Genomic DNA, 24,102 nt, shown 5'->3' on the forward strand with positions numbered 1-24,102 from the left:
TTCCTTTCTTTTCTTTTATTTACTCTCCTTTTTCCTCTTCTTCTTTTTTACTCTTTCCTTTTCTCCTTTTTACTCTCTCTCTCTCTCTCCTTTTCCTCTCTTTCTTTTTGCTCTCTCTCTCTCTCCTTTTCCTCTCTTTCTTTTTACTCTCTCTCTCTCTCTCTCTCTCTTTCTCTAAATTCTATTTCTATATCTTCCTCTTCTATCCCTATTGTTGTAGTGTCCCCCTTCCAGCAATGGAAACCCCACCTGTTTGTCTCCTGGGGTCGCTGTAATCAACTAATCCCCTCCCACTAAAATTGCTACACTTGTGGCAAAATTTGAAACCGAGATTGTATGGTGGACCCGTTTGAAAGGGCTAAAGTCAGACATTTTCCTCTTTGGTCAAGGCCTGATCAACTTTTTCAAGCTTCACTTGAAAAGGAAGATGAGGTTAGAGAGGAAAGTGCTGTCTGATAGCAAGTTTTCTGAAAGGTGGGTGAATTGTGCAAGAATGGACCAATTCTGATATTTCGCCTGTAATTGAAATAGGTATTATAAAAGGAGAAAGGGGCTCTCTACCCACCTTTTGACCAGGCTTCCGTGGCTTTTATGGGTTTTTCCACGTGAGACCTTTTCTTTTTTTCGAAGCGTCTCCTCTATTGGGAGTTTTGTAAATTGTTGAATTTCTTTCGTTGTTATAAAGCTTGTTTACTCGGACTTTTTTCTTTCGAAAAACGGACAAAACCTTTTGTAACCCTTCGTCCTGTTTTGTCCCTTTGTGTTTTCCAATCATATTTGTCAGCCCTTGTGGCCAATAAAAAGAATCGATTATTATTATTATTATTATTATTATTATTATTATTATTATTATTATTATTATTATCTATTTTTTTTATTTCTAGGTTTTGTCCTTAATGGACTCAACAGCGTTAATGCCACTTCCTTAGAGAGACGGTTTGGGCTGAGTAGTTCCAACATTGGCATGATAGCCAGCGTCTACGACATATCGGCAGCCATATTTGGAGTACTCATCAGTTACTTGTGTTCCAGAGGACACAAACCACGATGTTTAGGAATCTCTATCTTGGTGATGGGCCTTGGTTCCTTAGTAATGGCTCTTCCACATTTTACCACTGATCGTTACAAAATGGGATCGGAAAATGTGCTAGACCAAAGTGTCTGCCTAACAGGTAAGAACAAAACAATTTTGCTGTTTCCTCTCTCCATCTCCTTTTTTTCTCTACCCTCTATCCCTCTCTCTCTCTCTCTCTCTCCGTCTCTCTGCCTTTTCCTGCTGTATGGATAGCCTGCCCACTTCTGGCCATCACCTCTCCTCGTCTAGTAGGAGACCTAAGCTGCCCCGAAAACATATTCAGGGAGAATGCCATCACTTTGTTCATATTTTGATAAATCTTCACTGAGGAAGATTTTGCGCAAAAGATTAAATTCCTTTTTTTTACCTATTACATAATTATCTAAAACGTGCGTATTAAAAACATTTGAAAGATCATTGCTACGTATGCATGTGCATAGTACATCCATCCATACATACATACATACATGTTTTCGTACGTACATGCATGCATGCATGCATACACACATACGTACATACGTACCTATATCTTGGAAAATCAGGATCATAATGGACAACTGCTTTTATACCCGGATAATAAATTCTCATTTATACCAACAGTATTTTCGAGGAAATGCTTCTCGGTTCAGTCCCACTGCGTAGCGCCCTGGGCAAGTCTCTTCTACAATAGCTTCGGGCCGACCAAAGCCTTGCGAGTGGATTTGGTAGCAGAGACTTAAAGAAGCTTGTCGTATGTGTGTATGTGTGTGCGTGCTTGTGTGCGTATATTTATGTGTCTGTGTGTCTCCACCCCTAACCGCCATCGTTTGACCAACAATACTGGTGTGCCTATGTCCCTGTAAGCTAGCGGTTCGACAAAAAGGCTGATGGAATACGTTGCTGAGACCCCCTTCGGTCATGACTGACCATGGGATTGCACCTAGGAAGTTCTCATCTGTGGCACAAGTCCGGGCAAGGTTGTTTATGGAAGAACAGCAGTCACCCATGAATGCCGGCCTCCCCTCTCCACGCGACCAGTGTTATCCAAGGGGAAGGCAAAGGGGCCGATACAGCTTGGCACCTGAGTGAACTGGAGCAACGGGAAGTAAAGTGTCTTGCTCAACAACACAACACGCAGCCCGGTTCGGGATTCGAACTCACGACCTCGCGATCGTAAGCTCGACGCTCTAACCACTGAGCCATGCGACTTCACTTAGAATACATACTAGGCTTTCAAAAAACGAATAAGTTCTGGGTTCGATGTTTTCGACTAAAATCCTTTAAGGTGGCGCTCCAGCCTGGCCGCAGTCAAACGATTGAAACAAGTAAAAAAATTGTAAAAGAAATATATACACACACACAAACACGAGAACATACATATTTCTGCCTTTGTGTGTGTGTGTGTGTGTGTTTGTGTGTATGTACGCGCGTGTGGGTGTATACACGAATAGTAGCTGCGATTAGTTCTATATTTATACACGCCAGACAACAATCACATGACCCTAATTACGGAAAGTATGAATACAATAAACAACTTTGTGAAAATTTGGGGCACATTTAACAAATACAGTCTTATATATATATATATATATATATATATATATATATATTATATATATATATATATATATATTATATATATATATATACATACATATATATATATATATATACAAAATATATAATTATATATACATAATTATAGTAACAACATTATTTGACTCATTGACTTGTGCCTATGTGGTAAATAATGTAGTTCTTAGACCCATTTCGCGTCTATTTCTAGCATGTGGCGCTACTCATTAGTGCCCTTACTATAATTATATTTATTTAATTCTGTATTTTGTATAAATCGTTGCCTATATGGTTTATTACATGCTGGCTACTTCATAAAATCTTATATAGATTTTATGTTTGATTATAAAGATATATATACATATGTATACGCACGCATGCGCACACACACACACATGCTATTATCTCAATCTAAATATGTAAGTGGAAGTTCGTGTCTGTATATGTAAGACTGTGTTGTACATATGTGTATATGTATAATGTAGACACATGAAACGTATGTGTAGACAAATACACAAACAGACTATCTATCTATCCGCTCAGTCGAAGTCGATTCTCGGTTACTCGATGGATCAGTGTCCTCCAGTCAATTCTATCCTGGGCCGCTTCTTTCAGATTGGCTATGTCCATTCCGGTATCACTCTTGATGGTGTCAAGCCAGCGGGTTCTTGGACGCCCTCTTCCTCTCTTGCCACTGACCATTCCGAGCATGATGTCCTTCTCCAGGGATTTTCTCCGTATAATATGACCAAAATATGCCAATCTATGCTTGGTGATCCTAGCTTCTAGCGACAGTTTCGGCTTGATCTGGTTAAGAACTTCTCCATTGGTGAGCCTCGCTGTCCATGGAATCCGTAAAAGTCCAACACCAAAGCTCGAATGCATTAATTCTCTTCTGGTCAGCTTTCTTTAGTGTCCAGGTCTCGCATCCATATGTTGCTATTGGGAAGACGATTGCATTCACCAATCTGCAAATAGACAGACAGGTAGAAAGCAAGATGTAGATAAAAACAAAAATAAATTGAAAAAACAAGAACCGGAGACGTTCACAGTCATTATTATTATTAGATTGACGGTTAAGGAAAAATGAAAGAGTAAAAGTTATAACGTTTTGGACATTGGTCCTTCTTCGGATATTAGAGAAATATTCAAGAGAAACTAGAAAAGAGAGAATGTGTGTGTGTATGTATGTATGTATGTATGTATGTATGTATGTTGGTATGTATGTGTGTAAATATATATGTGTGTATAAGTGCTCACATACATATATACTAGTGGTTTTCAACCAGGGTTCCGCAGAACCTTAAAGTTCCGCTAGCACAGTCCAGGGGTTCCGCAAGAAGTTACAAAACTGCTAAAATCGGCAGTAATTTTTAAGTCTCCTGTGCAGATATGTGTGCATAAGACTATTAAATTATTGCACAGGGGTTCCTCGAGCCAGTGGAATGTTTCCTTGGGATTCCGCTTCAGCAAAACGTTTGAAAAGCACTGATATATACAAACATATATATGTGCATACATATATACATACAGGGTGCGATGGGTAAATTGATGCCATGTTATATTTTTAATTTCACGCATGCGCATTGTTTGTTTCCTATTTTGTCGGCTACGCATTATAGTAGGGTCATCTAGGCACAATCTTTGAGAAAAAACAGCACCATGACCCACTTCACTCTGCCAGAAATTCGGAAACGCATGCTGTGCCGCTTGGCATTCGCCCTGGAAGCTCCAGTACGAACAGATGGCGAACGCGCAGAAGAACCGTTGGTTTGCCGTGTCCCGAAAACGTGTAGCGAGAGTGATAAAGATCGAATATCCCGTCAACATCATGGGTGTTTGGAGTGATCAGGAGTGATGGCGACGTTATGCCTCCATTCATCTTCCTACACGCAACACGGAGGCCTACGTCAAGTGTCTGGAGGAGGTAGTGCTGCCCTGGGTCAAGAGTGTGGCAACTGGAAGACCCTATGTCTGGCAACAGGACTCTGTACCATGCCACACAAGCACATACATACATATATATGTATGTATATATACATATATATATAAACAAATCAAATTGCGATAAAATAAAAATAATTATAATCGCTGGTATTACTAACATATATATATATATATATATATGTGTGTGTATATTTGTATGTATGTATGTGTATATATACATCCATACATACATGTGTGATCATATATATATATTATACATATATGTACGTATATAGATATATAGATATCTTATATGTGCATTTGTGTGTGCGTGTGTGTACACAACTATATATGTGCATACATATATACATACAGGGTGCGATGGGTAAATTGATGCCATGTTATATTTTTAATTTCACGCATGCGCATTGTTTGTTTCCTATTTTGTCGGCTACGCATTATAGTAGGGTCATCTAGGCACAATCTTTGAGAAAAAACAGCACCATGACCCACTTCACTCTGCCAGAAATTCGGAAACGCATGCTGTGCCGCTTGGCATTCGCCCTGGAAGCTCCAGTACGAACAGATGGCGAACGCGCAGAAGAACCGTTGGTTTGCCGTGTCCCGAAAACGTGTAGCGAGAGTGATAAAGATCGAATATCCCGTCAACATCATGGGTGTTTGGAGTGATCAGGAGTGATGGCGACGTTATGCCTCCATTCATCTTCCTACACGCAACACGGAGGCCTACGTCAAGTGTCTGGAGGAGGTAGTGCTGCCCTGGGTCAAGAGTGTGGCAACTGGAAGACCCTATGTCTGGCAACAGGACTCTGTACCATGCCACACAAGCACATACATACATATATATGTATGTATATATACATATATATATATAAACAAATCAAATTGCGATAAAATAAAAATAATTATAATCGCTGGTATTACTAACATATATATATATATATATATATGTGTGTGTATATTTGTATGTATGTATGTGTATATATACATCCATACATACATGTGTGATCATATATATATATATTATACATATATGTACGTATATAGATATATAGATATCTTATATGTGCATTTGTGTGTGCGTGTGTGTACACAACTATATATGTATATGCGTATATATATACATATATAATATATATATATATATATATATATATGTATGTATATATTAATCTCTATGCTCCTTTATTATAAATTTATTATATGTGTGTGTGTGTGTTTACATATCTACATCTAATCTATCTAGGTATATATAACAAATGCATGCGTGCATACACACATAGACACACAGTCGCATACGACACACACACACACACACACACACATGATGCTTGGTTTATCTTATCTAACAATAAGCTATCTCATTGCTGAATGATTTGAGAAAACCTGACAATTAACGAGACCCAGCGTAAACCTAATACTCCAAACTCAGCCTCTCGACAGGATTAATTGGCTGTTTTTTTTTGGAATGACATTCCTCTGGAACTGCCATACGTCTTTCTAGTCCAACTTTGGTCTTAGACACTTCGTAACGCACTACGCGTATTGTATATCGCTAGCCTGAAGTTAAGAAGTTGGTAGTTCTGAGAAGTTGTGACGCAGCCGTTTGGGCGCCGCCAATTTGGCGTCGCCGATTCGACGCTGTTTTTCTTTCGTCGCTCCCTTTCTCCTCTCTTTCTCTCTTCCCCCCCTCTCTCTCTCTCTCTCCCTCTACGCTTCTCTGTTATTGTGTGAGCATCTAGTTTGTATGTTTAACTTTTCTCTATTTCTTTCTTTCTCACTTTCTCTATCTCCCTCCCTCGCTCTCTCTCCCTCTCACTCCCTCTCTCTCCCTCTCTCTCTCTCTCTCTATCTATCTATCTATCTACCTATCTATGTTTATGCGTATGGGCATCTAGTTACATTTGTATGTATGTGTAATCTTTTTCTCTCGCTTTCTCTCTCTCTCTCACTCTCTCTATCTCTCTCTCTCCCTGTTTATGTATAAGACTCCCAAGTTACCTTTTTATATATAATTTCTACTGTTTCTCTCTCACCCCCTCTCTCACCCTCCTCCTTCTCACTGCCTCTCCCTCTCTGTCTATCGATCCGTCTACCTATCTATACTTATATGTGTGAGCATATAAGTATAGATACCTGTATATGTATCTGTATATGCGTTTGTGTATATGTGTCTGTGTGTGCATGTGAGTACGTGAGTATGTGTGTTTCCCTCCCCCTCACACTCACACACCCCAGTGCTAAAACGCACTGTTGCCAAAACAGGTTCAATATTCAGTCACCCATGTCAAATTACTAGCGTCCAAACTGCTGCGCCCAATTGTCTCGTCCCAAAGATTAGTATTTTTGTATGTTCCTTTTCGAGCCATGCCTGGCTCATAAGGGCCGGGTTCCCGGTTTCTTGGCGTATAGGTTCCCCACCTGGACGGGACGCCGGTCCGTCGCAGGTGAGCTGCAAGATGCAGGAGGAAAGATTGAGAGAAAGTTGTGGCGAAAGAGTCAGCAGAAGTCTCGCCATTACCTTCTGCCGGAGCCGCGTGGAGCTTAGGTGTTTTCGCTCATAAACACACACATCGCCCGGTCTGAGATTCGAACCCGCAATCCCTCGACCGCGAGTCCTCTGCTCTAACCACTAGGCCATGTGCCTCCACATTCCTACATGGTTTTGTGTAGTACAGTGTTGGATTGGAACGAATTACTACTAAACCACTAGTAATTTATGCTGTATGTATATGTATATATGTACATAATTATATTAGTGTATATGTGTGTGTGGAGGCGCAATGGCCCAGTGGTTAGGGCAGCGGACTCGCGGTCGTAGGATCGCGGTTTCGATTCCCAGACCGGGCGTTGTGAGTGTTTATTGAACGAAAACACCTAAAGCTCCACGAGGCTCCGGCAGGGGATGGTGGTGATCCCTGCTGTACTCTTTCACCACAACTTTCTCTCACTCTTACTTCCTGTTTCTGTTGTACCTGTATTTCAAAGGGCCGGCCTTGTCACTCTCTGTGTCACGCTGAATATCCCCGAGAACTACGTTAAGAGTATACGTGTCTGTGGAGTGCTCAGCCACTTACACGTTAATTTCACGAGCAGGCTGTTCCGTTGATTCGGATCAACCGGAACCCTCGTCGTCGTAACCGACGGAGTGCTTCCAAAAATATGTGTGTAATTGTGTGCAATTCGAACCCGCGATCCCTCGACCGCGAGTTCGCTGCTCTAACCACTAGGCCATGTGCCTCCACAAAGATTAGTATCCGCAACTTACGTGTGTGTGTGTGTGTGAGTGCGTGCGTGTATGTGAACGTGTATGTGCGAGTATGTGCGTTTGTGTGTATGTTTGTGTGTGTGTGCGTGGTATTTCATGTAATGAGTATGGCTTGCTTCCTAAATAAGTACATACCTACAGGCTCCTCGCTTCCAACAGCTCTTCAGATTATCAGCCGCGTTCTTAGGGGGTCGTTTATTTAAGATACGTTTCGTTCAGCTCAGCAGGTTTAATCTCCAATATCTCGAAACACGTGCGTTCTTCATTCTTTGTGCGATGAGCGCGCATATCTACACACACACGCGCGCGCGCGCATATCTCGTATATGTGTGTGTGTACGTATGAGCAAACAGCTCGGCGTCACTTGAAGTACCAGTTAAATTATATAATTATATATATCATATATCTATATGAATATATGTATATATATATATATATATATATATATATATGATGTACATTTGTATATATATATATATATATAAATATATATATGTATATATATAATATGTATATGTGTGTGTATATATATATATATATATGACTGCGGCTATGCTGGAGCACCGCCTTTAGTCGAGCAAATCGACCCCAGGACTTATTCTTTGTAAGCCTAGTACTTATTCTATCGGTCTCTTTTACCGAACCGCTAAGTTACGGGGACGTAAACACACCAGCATCGGTTATCAAGCGATGTTGGGGTGGGGGGACAAACAAAGACACACACATATATATACATATGCACATTTACATATATACGACGGGCTTCTTTCAGTTTCCGTCTACCAAATCCACACACAAGGCTTTGGTTGGCCCGAGGCTATAGTAGAAGACATTTGCCCAAGGTGCCACGCAGTGGGACTGAACCCGGAACCATGTGGTTGGTAAGCAAGCTATTTACCACACAGCCACTCCTGCTAGTATAAATTCTTTTCCTAAGTTTGTCAATTAATTCAACTTCCTACTCATTATAATGAAGTTGTTACTAATTAGGATGGCTAATGAGTTTACACATATCTCATTTCTAACATTAAGTTTTCAATGTTATTCGATCCCTCCTAAAGTAATCTTTTCAAATTTTCTCCTTCCTTTCCGCCAGTTGCTTCTCATCATTTACTTCAACACTCAAGAATATTAATCCGTAGCTCCGGTATATAATTCCCCAATTTTGGTTTGTATCGAAAGAGGGAGGAGATAGTTTATAATTTGTCGTTGTATCTCCAAATGTTGGAGATACAAACATCTTTTTCTCTTAGCTTTATTGAGAAAATTCTATAGTTTGTAAGATTTTTGTTGTTTTTTATTTCTTCAATGTCTGCAATTTCAACCAATCAATGACTTCTATTGAGGTAAAAAAACATTCTATGTCGTATGAATATGTCCCTCGTTTAAGAAACAGATTGGGTTTATTTACATTTCTGAAGAAAAAAAGATACCCTTACCCTAACCCTAAAACAGATTGAAATGCAATAGATCGATACTAGGGTCATAATTATGGGTGACAATTTCATATGACACCGCTAGAAAAAACTGCCGTTCAAACCGAAAAGATCCCTTTTGTCTGTATTTTTTATTGCTGTTGCTTTTTCGTGTTTTAGTTTCTATAGTTTCTATATGGTGGTTCCAAAGTGTTTCCCTATTTTTTTTTTTGTGAGGTGGGCTCATTTATTTAATACTAGCAGTGTCGCCCGGCGTTGCTCAGGTTTGTAATGGAAATAACTATAAAGCATTTTTAGAGAGTTATAGCCAAAAAATAGCAAAAAAATGGAAAAAAAATTATGGTAAATTTTTTTTGAGAGTTAAAAAAGGTGGAGTTGCGTCCCCTGTGGTTTGGGTTTCTGATTCTCGACCCCATGTCGAATTTATCGATTTTTTTCAGAACTGGGGGAACTTTTCAAAATTTTCGCTGCGTTAGTTTTGAATTATGACATTGGGCTATGTGTGTGTCAAGTTTCATCAGAATCGGTTGAAAGCCGTGGTCAGAGTGAGGGTACGAGAAAACAGACACACAGAAACACACACAGACAAACTGCCGTTTATATAGAGAGAGAAGAGATGTTGTCGTTTCTTTTTTTTCTTTTCTCATTGTATACGTAGCAGGATTTTATTGTACAGGCGGCCATTTTTTATTATCTCACTCTCTTTTGTATACCCTTGTGCTTTGTATGAAAGTCAGATCTATTGTGCTGACAACGTTGGTTTGTGCTGGGTCATCTTTTTCATGTCTAATCTTTTTTTATCTAGCTTTATTTTTCAACGAATATTCTTTTTATAGACGGGTCCTTATTTCAATTTTTAAAAATTTTGTTATTGTTTATTGTTATGTCCGTATACTCGTTGATATAGTCACAATGATGTTTTAGCCCCCTTCGCTTTTTAACTCGCCCTCCACTATATCCCCTACGTCCCTTTTATAATGTTCATGCCTGTTGGACATATTGTTGATATGTTATAGAAATGTAACCAGATAATGTAGAATTAATTAGGCGACCGTTCCCTTTTAAAATTTGATTTATTTATCTACGCTGACAGTGAGAGACGGGACCTTTGTGTTCGGATTTGACACTTTTAAAGGAGATCGTTTCTTAACTACGCGATAACTTATCTTTCCCTATCATCTGCAAGTTGGCAGACTCGCTAACACATAGGACAAAATTCTTAACATTTCTTTAAGTGCTGAGTTCAAATACCGCCGAGGTCAACCTTACCTCTCATTATTTTACCTTGGAGTCGATAAAATAAATATCAGTCGAGCACTGGGGTCGATGTGATCTTGTCTCAGAATTGCTGGCCTTGTACTAAAAATTATTTTCTCTATCGCGAACCCATTCGCATAAGCTACGAATGTCATGACAATTTCATTCGGCCGGGCATATTTTTGAGACAGATTGTGTTATCCAAGGCCATAATTTATTTGTTTTTAAATTATGTTAGTTTCATTTATTTTCTTTTGTTGTTTGTATTGAAAAGCTTGTTTTGGTTTTGCTATATTTATCTTGACTCTTCATGTGTTCATTATTTCTGTATACGTCAGGCGAAATGCTTAGCGGTATTTCGTCTGCCGTTACGTTCTGAGTTCAAATTCCGCTGAGGTCAACTTTGCCTTTCATCCTTTCGGGGTCGATTAAATAAGTACCAGTTACGCACTGGGGTCGATATGATCGACTTAATTCGTTTGTCTGTCCTTATCTGTCCCCTCTGTGTTTAGCCCCTTGTGGGTAGTAAAGAAATAGGTATTTCGTCTGCCGTTACGTTCTGAGTTCAAATTCCACCGAGGTCGACTTTGCCTTTCATCCTTTCGGGGTCGATTAAATTAGTACCAGTTACGCACTGGGGTCGATATGATCGACTTAATTCGTTTGTCTGTCCTTGTCTGTCCCCTCTGTGTTTAGCCCCTTGTGGGTAGTAAAGAAATAGGTATTTCGTCTGCCGTTACGTCATGAGTTCAAATTCCGCCAAGGTCGATTTTGCCTTTCATCCTTTCGATAAATTAAGTACCAGTTTCGATAAATTAAGTACCAAATTTCGGGCCTTGTGCCTAGAGAAGACAAGTTTACTTCTGTATATGTGTAAGGCGGCAAGCTAGCAGAATCGTTACCGCTCCGGAAAAACTGCTTAACGGCATTTCATCCATATTCCCGTTCTGAGCTCAAATTCTGCCGAGGTGCACTTTGCCTTTCATCCTTTCGAGATCGATAAAAATAAAAATAAACACCAGTTGAACACTTGGATCGCTGTAATCGACTCGTCCCCCATCTCCTCCAGAAATTGCTGTCCTTATACCAAAATTTAAACACACAATTTTTGCGTGTGTAGGTTCCTGTTATCTAAACAATATATCTTTTGTGTAAAAAATCATACACAATACGCACCACAGTTATCACTTGTATTTCCGGACATTATTTCATTATGCTTTGTTTCATCTAAAATTTAATTCCATTCTCGGTGCTAGTCCCAAATGCTGACCTGATTTGGTAAACAAGTAAACAATATACTTTTTGTGTAACAAAACATGTGTAATGCATAAAAACTGTCAATTGTACTCGACGAGAGAATCGTAACATTCCTTTCTTCCTTTTTCTATTTATTTTTCTCTCTTATTTATTTATTTATTTATTTATTGTGCTAACGTTTGTTTTATTCTTGTTTCTAATACCTATTTCTTTACTACCCACAAGGGGCTTAACACAGAGAGGACAAACAAGGATAGACAAACGGATTGAGTCGTTTATATCGACCCCAGTGAGTAACTGGTACTTAATTTATCGACCCCGAAAGGATGAAAGACAAAGTCGACCTCGGCGGAATTTGAACTCAGAACGTAACGGCAGACGAAATACCTATTTCTTTACTACCCACAAGGGGCTAAACACAGAGGGGACAAACAAGGATAGACAAACGGATTAAGTCGATTATATCGACCCCAGTGCGTAACTGGTACTTATTTAATCGACCTCGAAAGGATGAAAGACAAAGTCGACCTTGGCGGAATTTGAACTCAGAACGTAACGGCAGACGAAATACCTATTTCTTTACTACCCACAAGGGGCTAAACACAGAGGGGACAAACAAGGATAGACAACCGGATTAAGTCGTTTATATCGACCCCAGTGAGTAACTGGTACTTAATTTATCGACCCCGAAAGGATGAAAGACAAAGTCGACCTCGGCGGAATTTGAACTCAGAACGTAACGGCAGACGAAATACCTATTTCTTTACTACCCACAAGGGGCTAAACACAGAGAGGACAAACAAGGATAGACAAACGGATTAAGTCGATTATACCGACCTCAGTGCGTAACTGGTACTTATTTAATCGACCTCGAAAGGATGAAAGACAAAGTCGACCTTGGCGGAATTTGAACTCAGAACGTAACGGCAGACGAAATACATATTTCTTTACTAACCACAAGGGGCTAAACACAGAGAGGACAAACAAGGATAGACATAGGTATTAAGTCGATTATATCGACCCCAGTTCGTAACTGGTTCTTATTTAATTGACCCCGAAAGGATGAAAGGCAAAGTCGACCTCGGCGGAATTTGAACTCACAAAGTAAAGACAGACGAAATACCTATTTCTTTATTACCCACAAGGGGCTAAACATAGAGGGGACAAGCAAGGACAGACAAAGGGATTAAGTCGACCACATCGACCCTAGTGCGTAAATGGTACTTAATTTATCGACCCCGAAAGGATAAAAAACAAAGTCGACCTCGGCGGAATTTGAACTCAGAACGTAACGACAGACGAAATACTTATTTCTTTACAACCCACAAGGGGCTAAACACAGGGGGGACAAACAAGGACAGACAAACGTATTAAGTCGATTATATCGACCCCAGTTCGTAACTGGTACTTATTTAATCGACCTCGAAAGGATGAAAGGCAAAGACGACCTTGGCGGAATTTGAACTCAGAACGTAAAGACAGACGAAATACCGCTAAGCATTTCGCCCTGCGTGCTAAATAATAATAGTGTTGTTGTTTGTACTATTGTTTTAAACAGGTGTTTTTTCTAATTATTTCTCCTCTTCCTCCATCCACAGGTAATAACACACATTGTAGAGCTAACACTAACGGAAGCAGGTTGTCATGGTACCTGTATATTTTCCTCATTGGTCAAATCCTCAATGGAGTTGGTGGAGCAACCTTATACACGGTCGGCTTCGCCTGTATTGATGACAATGTCTCTCACAAACGCTCTCCTGTATATATTTGTAAGTACACTCTTCTTCTTTGTGTATATGTTCTCATGTATAGAGATGTATTTAATGTAATTAAGCTACAGGTAAAAAGGTGGAAATATATAACGAATATATAGGCGCAGGTGTGGCTGTGTGGTAAGTAGCTTGCTTACCAACCACATGGTTCCGGGTTCAGTCCCACTGCGTGGCATCTTGGGCAAGTGTCTTCTGCTATAGCCCCGGGCCGACCAATGCCTTGTGAGTGGATTTGGTAGACGGAAACTGAAAGAAGCCCGTCGTATATATGTATATATATGTATGTGTGTGTGTGTATGTGTTTGTGTGTCTGTGTTTGTCCCCCTAGCATTGCTTGACAACCGATGCTGGTGTGTTTACGACCCCGTAACTTAGCGGTTCGGCGAAAGAGACCGATAGAATAAGTACTGGGCTTACAAAGAATAAGTCCCAGGGTCGATTTGCTCGACTAAAGGTGGTGCTCCAGCATGGCCGCAGTCAAATGACTGAAACGAGTAAAAGAGTAAGAGGTGTGGTTGTGTGGTAAGTAGCTTCTTTCCCAACCCCATGGCTCTAGATTTGGTCCCACTGCATGGCACCTTGGGCAAATGTCTTCTGCTATAGCCTCGGGCCGACCAAAGCCTCGTAAGTGGATTCGGTAGACGGAAACTGAAAGTAGCGTAACAATATGTAAGAAAAAATATTTGCAAAGACGCCAAAATATACTAAGTTAATAATACGAAGAGTTTTGTGTCAATGTTCAAAAGAATTACTAGAAAATGGGCAGCACACTCATATATTCAATTATCAGACACACAGTTACTTATTTTCATCTAATCACGTGTTTTCACACGTGATATTATTGTTTTTCAGATATCTTATGCATAAAACATATTTATGTGAAAAATATATAAAAAATGAAGGAAACAATTGTTAATGAAGCTGGGCATTGTATTATTGTCGGCTGCTCATATTTCGATGTGTTTGTGAATATATTTGCATATATATTGTCACGCAGTTTATCAACTTCATCGTTGGCGAAAATCAGCTATAATAAAAGTATATATATATATATATAATATATATATATATACATACATATTTAGACACGCATACAAACACATGTATATATAATACATTTATGTTATGTATATGTATGTCTGTGCGCGAATGCATATATATATATATATATATATACACGCTTATATGCATATATGTATTTATATATACATATATATACACATATATGTATATATATATATATATATATATATATATATATATATATATATTATATATACATGTATGTATATATACATACATATATACATATGTATATATATGTATATATGTATATATGTGTATATATGTATATGTGTGTATATATATATGTATATATATATGTGTATATGTGTGTATATATATATGTATATATATGTGTATATGTGTGTATATATATATGTATATATATGTGTATATATGTATATATATATATATATATGTATGTGTATATATGTATATATATATATATTATATATACATGTATGTATGTATATATAAATATGTATACATACATACATATATATATATAGGAATATACACATATGTAAAATGTTATAGGGCGTTCAAATATTTATGAAAACAAATACCAAAGATATATTAATTTTCATACTTTATATTCTGCATTTATATATCCTTGTATGCATAAAGAAATATTGAGAAATTATGAGTTTGTGCACATCGCGCGTAGAATATTTCGTAGATGATTGTAGAAGATACATGTATGTATATGCGTGTGTATATATATATATATAATATATATACATATGTATGTATTGACTTCTAAATTTTTGCTGCAGTTTTGTTGCTACTTCACATATCTCCTAAGAATTTAAGGGGCTCTGCTGCACAGATGGTTACAGCATCTTAAGTGATGAACGCTAGCCTAACGAATTCTGTTTTATTATTATTATTATTATTATTATTATTATTGTTTTGCATAGGTAGCACTGACAGCAAGTCTTAGGAATCGTACTTTAGAAAAAAAATCTGTAATCTATACTTAAATGCTATTCTAGAAATTGGAAAATCGTAGATTAATCTGTTGCTGCTGTCTCGCAACCATTTTGTCTTCATTTTATAAAACATCTTACCCGAACTCGCTGTTGTCAGAATTTATAGCCTGTCGTAATTGCAGTCCCCATTTCTGTAGCTAAACGCTCCCTGCACCCTTTCTCCCACAATCTACGTCATGGAACCAGTGTCGTGTCAAAGTCCTCTTGCTCGTTTTCCCCTTCCCATACACACCAAGTTATAAGTTATAGAGAGTTTTTACTTGTTATATTTTCGTTATCTTGAAATTTTTACACGGACATTTGAAACGGACAAAACCCTTTTTGAACCTTTCGTCCTGTATTTTGTCACCATGTTTTAATTGATTTTTGTTAGCCCTTGTGGCCAATTAACGAATTAATTATTATTATTATAGTACACGGACATTTTCAAACGGACAAAACCCTTTGTAACTTTCGTCCTATGTTTTGTCCCTTTATGTTTTAATTGATATTTGTTAGCCCTTGTGGTCAATAAACGAATTAATTGAGTATTGCTGAACTATGGGTTTATGTCGAACAGCTACTGTCACGTATAGGACGGATCCGGCTATCAGCTGAATCCATTGCCCCGCCGACCTCTTTTAACAAGAAGGGCAAGGCAGTTTTCCTTTGCTTAGTGGCTGTGGCGAAAGAGGTTGTATGGTGGACCCGTTTGAAAGGGCTAAAGTCAGACACTTTCCTCTTTGGTCAAGGCCTCATCAACTTTTTCAAGTTTCACTTGAAAAGGAAGATGAGGTTAGAGAGGAGAGTGCTGTCTGGTAGCAAGTTTATTGAAAGGTGGATAAATGTCGCAAGAATGGCTAGTATGAAAGGAGCCATTCTGAGGATACACCTGTGATTTAAAAAGGTAATATAAAAGAAGAAAGGGGCTCTCTACCTCGCTTTTGACCAGGCTCCCGTGGCTTTTATGGGTTTTTTCGCCAGGAACCTTTTCGTAACGTCTCCCCCTATTGGAAGGTTTTCGTTGTTATAATCTTTTCATTGTTAAACTGTTTTTTACTCGATTTCACAAACGGACAAAACCCTTTGTAAGCTTTCGTCCTGTTTTGTCCCTTTATGTAATAATTGATTTTTGTCAGCCCTTGTGGCCAATAAAAGAATTTATTATTATTATTATTATTATTATTATTATTATTATTATCATTATTATTATTATTATTATTATTATTATTATTATTATTATTATTATTATTATTATCATCATTATTATTATTATTATTATTATCATTATTATTATTATTATTATCATCATTATTATTATTATTATTATCATTATTATTATTTACATTATTATCATTATTATTATTATTATTATTATTAATTATTATTATTATCATTATTATGCGTATAGAGAAAGATGAGTAAGTGAGATAAACAGACAGACTGACAAGCAGGCAGGCAAAGACACGGGCAACCAGACAGAGAGAGAGAGAGAAAGACAGATAGATGCGTGCATATGGTGATGTTATGTCTAGGATTACAAATATTTTGGTGACAGCTGTCTACAGATCCACCAACACATATTTTGGAATGTTATGTGCTTTTGTTTCGGCAACAATCATTCGGTTTTTGTTGTTTTTTTTTTTTTGTTTTTTTTTTATCTCTTTATCTATCGCACGCCAGTTTTAACCTTGGTAAAACACGTACGCGCGCACACACACGCACACACACGCTCACACATACACACCGGTTTCGACAACGTAAATGCATACAAATCTGCATACACGTACATAGAGATATACATACATACACACACTTATATATGTGTGTGTGTGTGTGTGTGTATCTCCTTTACTCTTTTACTTGTTTCAGTCATTTGATTGCGGCCATGCTGGAGCACCGCCTTTAGTCGAGCAAATCGACCCGCAGGACTTATTCTTTGTAAGCTTAGTACTTATTCTATCGGTCTCTTTCGCCGAACCGCTAAGTTACGGGGACGTAAACACACCAGCATCAGTTGTCAAGCGATGTTGGGAGGACAAACACAGACACACAAACATATATACACACAAACATATATACACACACACATACATACATATATACGACGGGCTTCTTTCAGTTTCCATCTACCAAATCTACTCACAAGATTTTGGTCGGCCCGAGGCTATAGTAGAAGACACTTGCCCAAGGTGCCACACAGTGGGACTGAACCCGGAATCATGTGGTTCGTAAGCAAGCTACTTACCACACAGCCACTCCTACGCCTATATATATATATATATATATATATAATTGTGACCTCGTGTGTACGGTTGGCGATTTTTTTTCTTCTGTCTTCCCTTCTTTGGATCTTTCCTTTCCCTGTGTTTCTGACGAAGAGCTCCGCTCGAAACGTTAAACCCTCCTTCTTTCCTTCTTTCCTGAGCGTCCAATAACACTATACTTGTTCCACGTCCTCGCGTTGTTGTGTTTTCTCTTTGTGCTTTCATGTTTGGATTAACTATATATGTATGTATGTATGTATGTATGTATATAGTTGAAACAAAAACAGTTTTATCTATTCAAAATTAGGTTACTTGCATTTGAATCAACACTGAATTAAATTTATAAACATTTATCTTTTGATCAATTCAACAAGGAACCATTGCATGCGTATGTGTGTGTGTGTGTGTGTGTGTACATGGATATATTTTTATATACGCTCACTACGCTCTATAAGCGCTCACACGCGCTATACTCGCCTAAATCGCGTGTATATATGTTTATACGTATGTACGTAAATATGTATTAAGTATATATATTTTTACGTATACATCCGTATACGTATACGTAAAAGCATACATCCAAGCATAGATACACACTTATGTACGTCCGCTTATATGTATGCATATATATATATATATATATATATATATATATATATATATATATATATATATATATATATTGCGTGTTGACTTAAACTCAATAACTTAATTTGAAATAGATAAGTCTTTTATGATTTATTGTCGAGAAACTAGTGATCTCTGCTCTACTACCATGTAAACCTATACAAGCTTTTGTGTAGTCGGGTCTGAGGCATCAAAAGTGGCAATCCCAACTAGCTTGCTTGGTGAAGAACGTGATCTTGTACACCCTATAGTATAAAAAGACTACGACCTACCGAAAAGCGTATGAGAGAGAGAGAGAGAGAGAGAGAGAGAGACAACAGACAGACAGACAGATAGATAGATAGATAGATAGATAGATAGACAGACAGAGAGACAGACAGATACATACATACATACATACATACATACATTGAAAGATAGATAGATAGATAGATAGATAGATCGTTAGCCAATATACATTCTTTATTTTCTCTCCCTATTTCTTTCTGAGTTCCTTTCTGTGGAAGAGCGTAGGCTCGAAACGTTAAAGACTTTCTCACTTCCCGAGCGTTATACTAAGACATTTGTTTGTTGTCTAGACCACCTGTCTTCGTCTTTTGTTTTTGTTTTGTTTTTTTGTTTGTTTTTTGTTGTGAATTCTCCCCTTGATAGATCGATCGATAGATAGATAGATATATAGATAGACAGTTTGTCTGTCTATCTATCTATCTATATATCTATCTATCTATCTATCTGAAAAACAGATCATGAACTGAATACAGTAATCCCTCGCCATATCACGGTTCACCTATCGCGGTTTATTATTTAAGCTCACGCCGATTCCTCTCAAGTCTTGTTTAACATTTATAATAAAATAAATATACACAAACAATAAAAATAATTTTTTAAAATATACAGTGCTGTTTCTACTTCGCGGATTATCACCTATCGCGGAGGGATTTTTGAACGTAGAAACCCGCGATAGTCGAGGTATTACTGTACTTCTAATCATTGCCGTTATTTGATTAGGGCAAACGTAGATCGAAATATCAGCAACAAAAATGTATTATAAGCTTGTTTATCTGGTGTATGTAAAAATTGACGACGTTTCGAGCTAACTGTAATCGTCTTTTGTTTTCAATCTTTCTTACAGCTATATTGTTGTGCCTTACGATGGTCGGTGTTGCCGTTGGTTACACAGCTGGTGGGAAGCTTCTAGATTACCATGTTGATTTCCTGTTCATCGATTCAAACCGGTAAATTCGTTTATGCTTTTTTTTGTAATGCATATATTTCATTTTATTTTTATTTTCATTTTTCTTCTTGGCTGGAATGTTGTTGCTGTTGTGCTTCATATTATTGTTGTTCTTGGTGATGTTGGCGCTGTTGTTAGTACTGTTGGTGTCGGTGTTGATGTCGGTGGTGGAGATGACAATGATGATGATGATGATGATTATTGAACTGGTAGTGGGAATGGTGATGATGATCATGATGATGATAACGGTTTCAAATTTTACCACAGGATCAGAATCTTTTAGGGGCAGTGTCTAAGATGATTATATTAACCCCAGTGCTCAAATGGTCCTTATTTCATCGACCCCACGAAAGGATGAAAAGCAAAGTTAACCTGGGTGGAATTTGAACTCAGAACGCAAAGGACAAAATACCGCTAAGCATTTCTTTTTTTTCTTTCTTTTCGTTTTTACCTCATGAGGAGAAATAAAAATTCTCAAAACTCATGGAAAGGCGGCGAGCTGGCAGAATCGTTAGCACACCGGGCGAAATGCTTAGCGTTATTTCCTCTACCGTTACGTTCTGAGTTCAAATTCTGTCGAGGTTGTCTTTGCTTTTCATCCTTCCGGGGTCAATAAATTAAGTACCAGTTACGTACTGGGATCGATGTTATCGACTAGTCTCCTCCCCCAAAATTTCAGGGCTCGTGTCTTTAGTAGAAATGATTTTTATTGATAAGAGGCAAACACTCGAAACTAGTCTATGGGTGCCAGACCAGCAAGGGGAAGCTGCTGACCTTCCCTGTTCGAAGGTTATAACGGACACAGGTTTGTGTGTCACATAGCTAGCTAGAGGCGATAGCCTCTTGGAGCTAATCAACGGCAGCATTCGTCCTATTTATCTGGACTGCCATGTTGGCTTGGTGATATATCTATTAATATGTGTGTGTGTGTGTGTGTGAGTTTGTCAGAGTCGGCACGTCGGGTGTATAAGCATGTTTTATATACACTCTGGCCACAATGAAGTCTTCAGTGTATTTATTTAAAAAAAAAACATCATCCTCATCATCAATGTTTTGTCTCAAAAAACATTGCTATCTTTCTCTGCCATCTTTGCCCTACGATTCAGAAACAACACCACCACTATCACCACCTGAACTACATGTCTGTGTATGTATGTATATACATATATATATATATATATATATATATATATATATATATATATATATATATATATATATAACATATATATATATATAATCAAGGATAAAATCTATATAGGATTTTATCAAGTAGCTAGCATGTAAAAACCAGTTTAGATAAAAGTTAATACAAAGTATATAATTTTATAAATATATTATTAAATTATAATAATAATAGTAATAATAATAATATATATATATATATATATATATATATATATATATATATATATATATATATATATATATATATATATATATATACATATATATACACATACAAACATCTATGTATATGTATGTATATGCATATATGTTTTTTTTATATAAAAGCAGATAGAATGAAGTGACCTAGTTCTTTTATTACATCAATTTACAATTGTTTCATCAAGTTTCCATCACATGAACATTGTTATATCATGCAATAACAAAGCACCTATTGAGTCATGAGGTGGTATGAATAAAATTATCCGTATGTGTCTATGGGGGGGTGATATGTGTGTGTGTTTGTGTGTGTGTGTGAGTATTAATGTTTGTTTTTAAGTTCAGTTGTATCATAAACAATTTTACATCAATCTGGTGCGTTACTCTACGCATTTTTAGAGCACAAATTTATAATTCCTAAATAAAAATATTGACGACAGTGACTTCGAAGTCTCGGCCAAGTAAACCATCGTCCGACGATGACTGCGAAGTCACTGTCATCAATGTTCTTGTTTAACGATAATAAGTAAATACATATGTATGTATATAGATGTGTGTGCGTTTGTATGTATGTGCACGTGTGTGTGTGTGTGTATGCGTGTATGTGTGAGTGTGAGTGTGTGTGTGTGTGTGTTTCCTTACCCGTTCAAATATCCACCTTTGCCATCGTCACCAGTAATGCTATAGTCGACATCAGCGTCATCAGCAACACTATCATCAACATCACTATCACCATCATCATCTTCTTCATCACTAACATTGTCACCATCAACATCATCATCATCATCGTAGTCGTCGACGTCGTTCTCATTATCATAATTATAGAACTATTAATAATGATAATGAAAATACGAAGCCTTTCTACTAAAGGCACAAGGCCTGAAGCAGTCAATTATATCAAGCACATTGTATGACTGGTACTTATATATGAGGCCCCGGAAAGATGGAGCACAAGGTCGATTTCGGCGGCTTTTGAACTCGGGACCCAGACTGACAAAGTGACACTAAGCATTTTGTCCCTGCAAAGCTAACGGTTCTAGTTTGCACTAAGAATAAGGACAAGTTAAAATTACTACCTGCTTTTAAAGCAAATTGATGCAGGTAGTTGATCCCGTGCCCCTCCGACTTTTAGTACATGCAATTGAAAAAAACCGCATTATTTATGGGCTGATCCAATATATATATATAGAGAGAGAGGTAGAGAGAAATAGACACACATGTAAATATGTATGCATATGCATATATATATATATATGTGTGTGTATATGTTTGCATATATGTATATATATATATATCACCGTGATCACCGTGACCGACCAGGCTATCAGATGTTGCTACACATCGCTGGTCACAATACGCTTCGCATTGTTTTAGCCTTCAAATGACGCCACCTCGCAGGCTATGCGAGCAAGCCAACATATATATATATATATATATATATATGTGTGTGTGTGTGTGTGTGTGTGTGTGCATGTATATATATATGTATGTATGTATGTATATATATGTAATGTATGTATGTATGTGTGCATGAATATAAGTATGTATGTATGTATGTATATATGTATGCATGTATGTATATATGTATGTACGTATGTATATATGTATGTATGTACGTATGTATATGTATGTATGTACGTACTGTGTTTCAAAGGAATATTTATCATGACTAAAGCCTTTTGATGTCGTTAGCGATGGTTTGTTGTTGTTGTTGTGTTTGTTTTGTTGTCACCCTTGTTATTGTATTCCTGTGCATATATACGACAGATGTCGATGTTATTATATACCAATTAGCTGTTATACGCAGCCTCTCTTCATATATTTTATCGACGTCGGCGATACCCTAGGGAACGGCATCCACACCACAGCGGCACGCTTTTCTCCCATCCTCATCAAAACATCATATTTATAAACCTGACACCTACCTATGTGAGAAAACCAACACCCGTCGTCGTCGTCGTCGTCATCATCATCATCACATCATCATCATCATCATCATCATCATTATCATCATCATGGTCGTCGTCGTCGTCGTCATTCGCCTTTGCCGCCATTAGTATCATGATCGACTTCATCTTCATCGTTATCTTCGTCGACGTCACATTGATCGCCATCATCCCCATCATCTTTCATCATCATCATCATTATCATCACCATTATAATTACTGTCGTCACCTTCACGCTAGCCTGACTCTTATATATATATCATATATATAATATATATATATATATATATATATATATATATATATATATATGTTATATGTGTGTGTGTGTGTGTGTGTTTATATATATATATATATTTGGATACACACACTTTACCTGTCGATATGTATGTATACGCACACCCACACACACATATATAAGCATATACATACGTATATTCATATATATATCATTTTTACATATATATATATGTATGTGAGTATGTATATGTATGCATATATGTATATATATTTATATATGCATACATATATATAGATATACATATATGCATACATATATATACTTATATGTATACATATATATATACATATATATATATATACACATATATATATATATATACACATATATATACATATATATACACACATATATATATACATATATATACACACATATATATATATACATATATATACACATATATATATATATATACACATATATACATGCATATATATATATATATACACTCATATACACACACATATATACACACATATATGCATACACACATATATACAAATGCATATATATATATGTGAGCGTTCTGCGTTTGTTTTTCTCTAATCTATCTCAATTTAATATATGGATTTATTTCAAATTCTAATCCAGGATTAACACGGATCCAAAGAATCCACGCTGGGTAGGTGCCTGGTGGGTTGGCTATTTAGGTGGCGGCCTTATTGCCATAATAATGGGCCCCTTCTTGCTACTCTACCCAAAGAAACTACCCGGTAAGCGTATATCATTTGAATTTTGA

The 24,102-nt window shown here is 37.2% G+C and overlaps 1 protein-coding gene across 1 annotated transcript; it reads left to right on the forward strand.

Moving 5' to 3' along the window:
- Window positions 1–871: 871 nt before the first annotated feature.
- On the forward strand, window positions 872–24,102 carry LOC115231160 (solute carrier organic anion transporter family member 4A1). Its single transcript, XM_029801241.2, has 4 exons — window positions 872–1,172; window positions 13,393–13,563; window positions 19,626–19,728; window positions 23,955–24,102. The coding sequence occupies exons 1-4, from the start codon at window positions 965–967 to the stop codon at window positions 24,100–24,102; spliced, it is 630 nt and encodes a 209-aa protein (XP_029657101.2). The 5' UTR covers window positions 872–964.

Source organism: Octopus sinensis, unplaced genomic scaffold (genome assembly GCF_006345805.1).
Source record: "Octopus sinensis unplaced genomic scaffold, ASM634580v1 Contig17623, whole genome shotgun sequence".
In the NCBI taxonomy this organism is placed as follows: domain Eukaryota; kingdom Metazoa; phylum Mollusca; class Cephalopoda; order Octopoda; family Octopodidae; genus Octopus; species Octopus sinensis.

Coding starts and splice junctions, on each gene's coding strand:
- LOC115231160 (XM_029801241.2), top strand. CDS start 965: ATGATAGCCAGCGTCTACGACATATCGGCAGCCATATTTGGAGTACTC. Junction 1,173..13,392: donor CCAAAGTGTCTGCCTAACAG/GTAAGAACAAAA, acceptor CTCCATCCACAG/GTAATAACACACATTGTAGA. Junction 13,564..19,625: donor ACGCTCTCCTGTATATATTT/GTAAGTACACTC, acceptor TCTTTCTTACAG/CTATATTGTTGTGCCTTACG.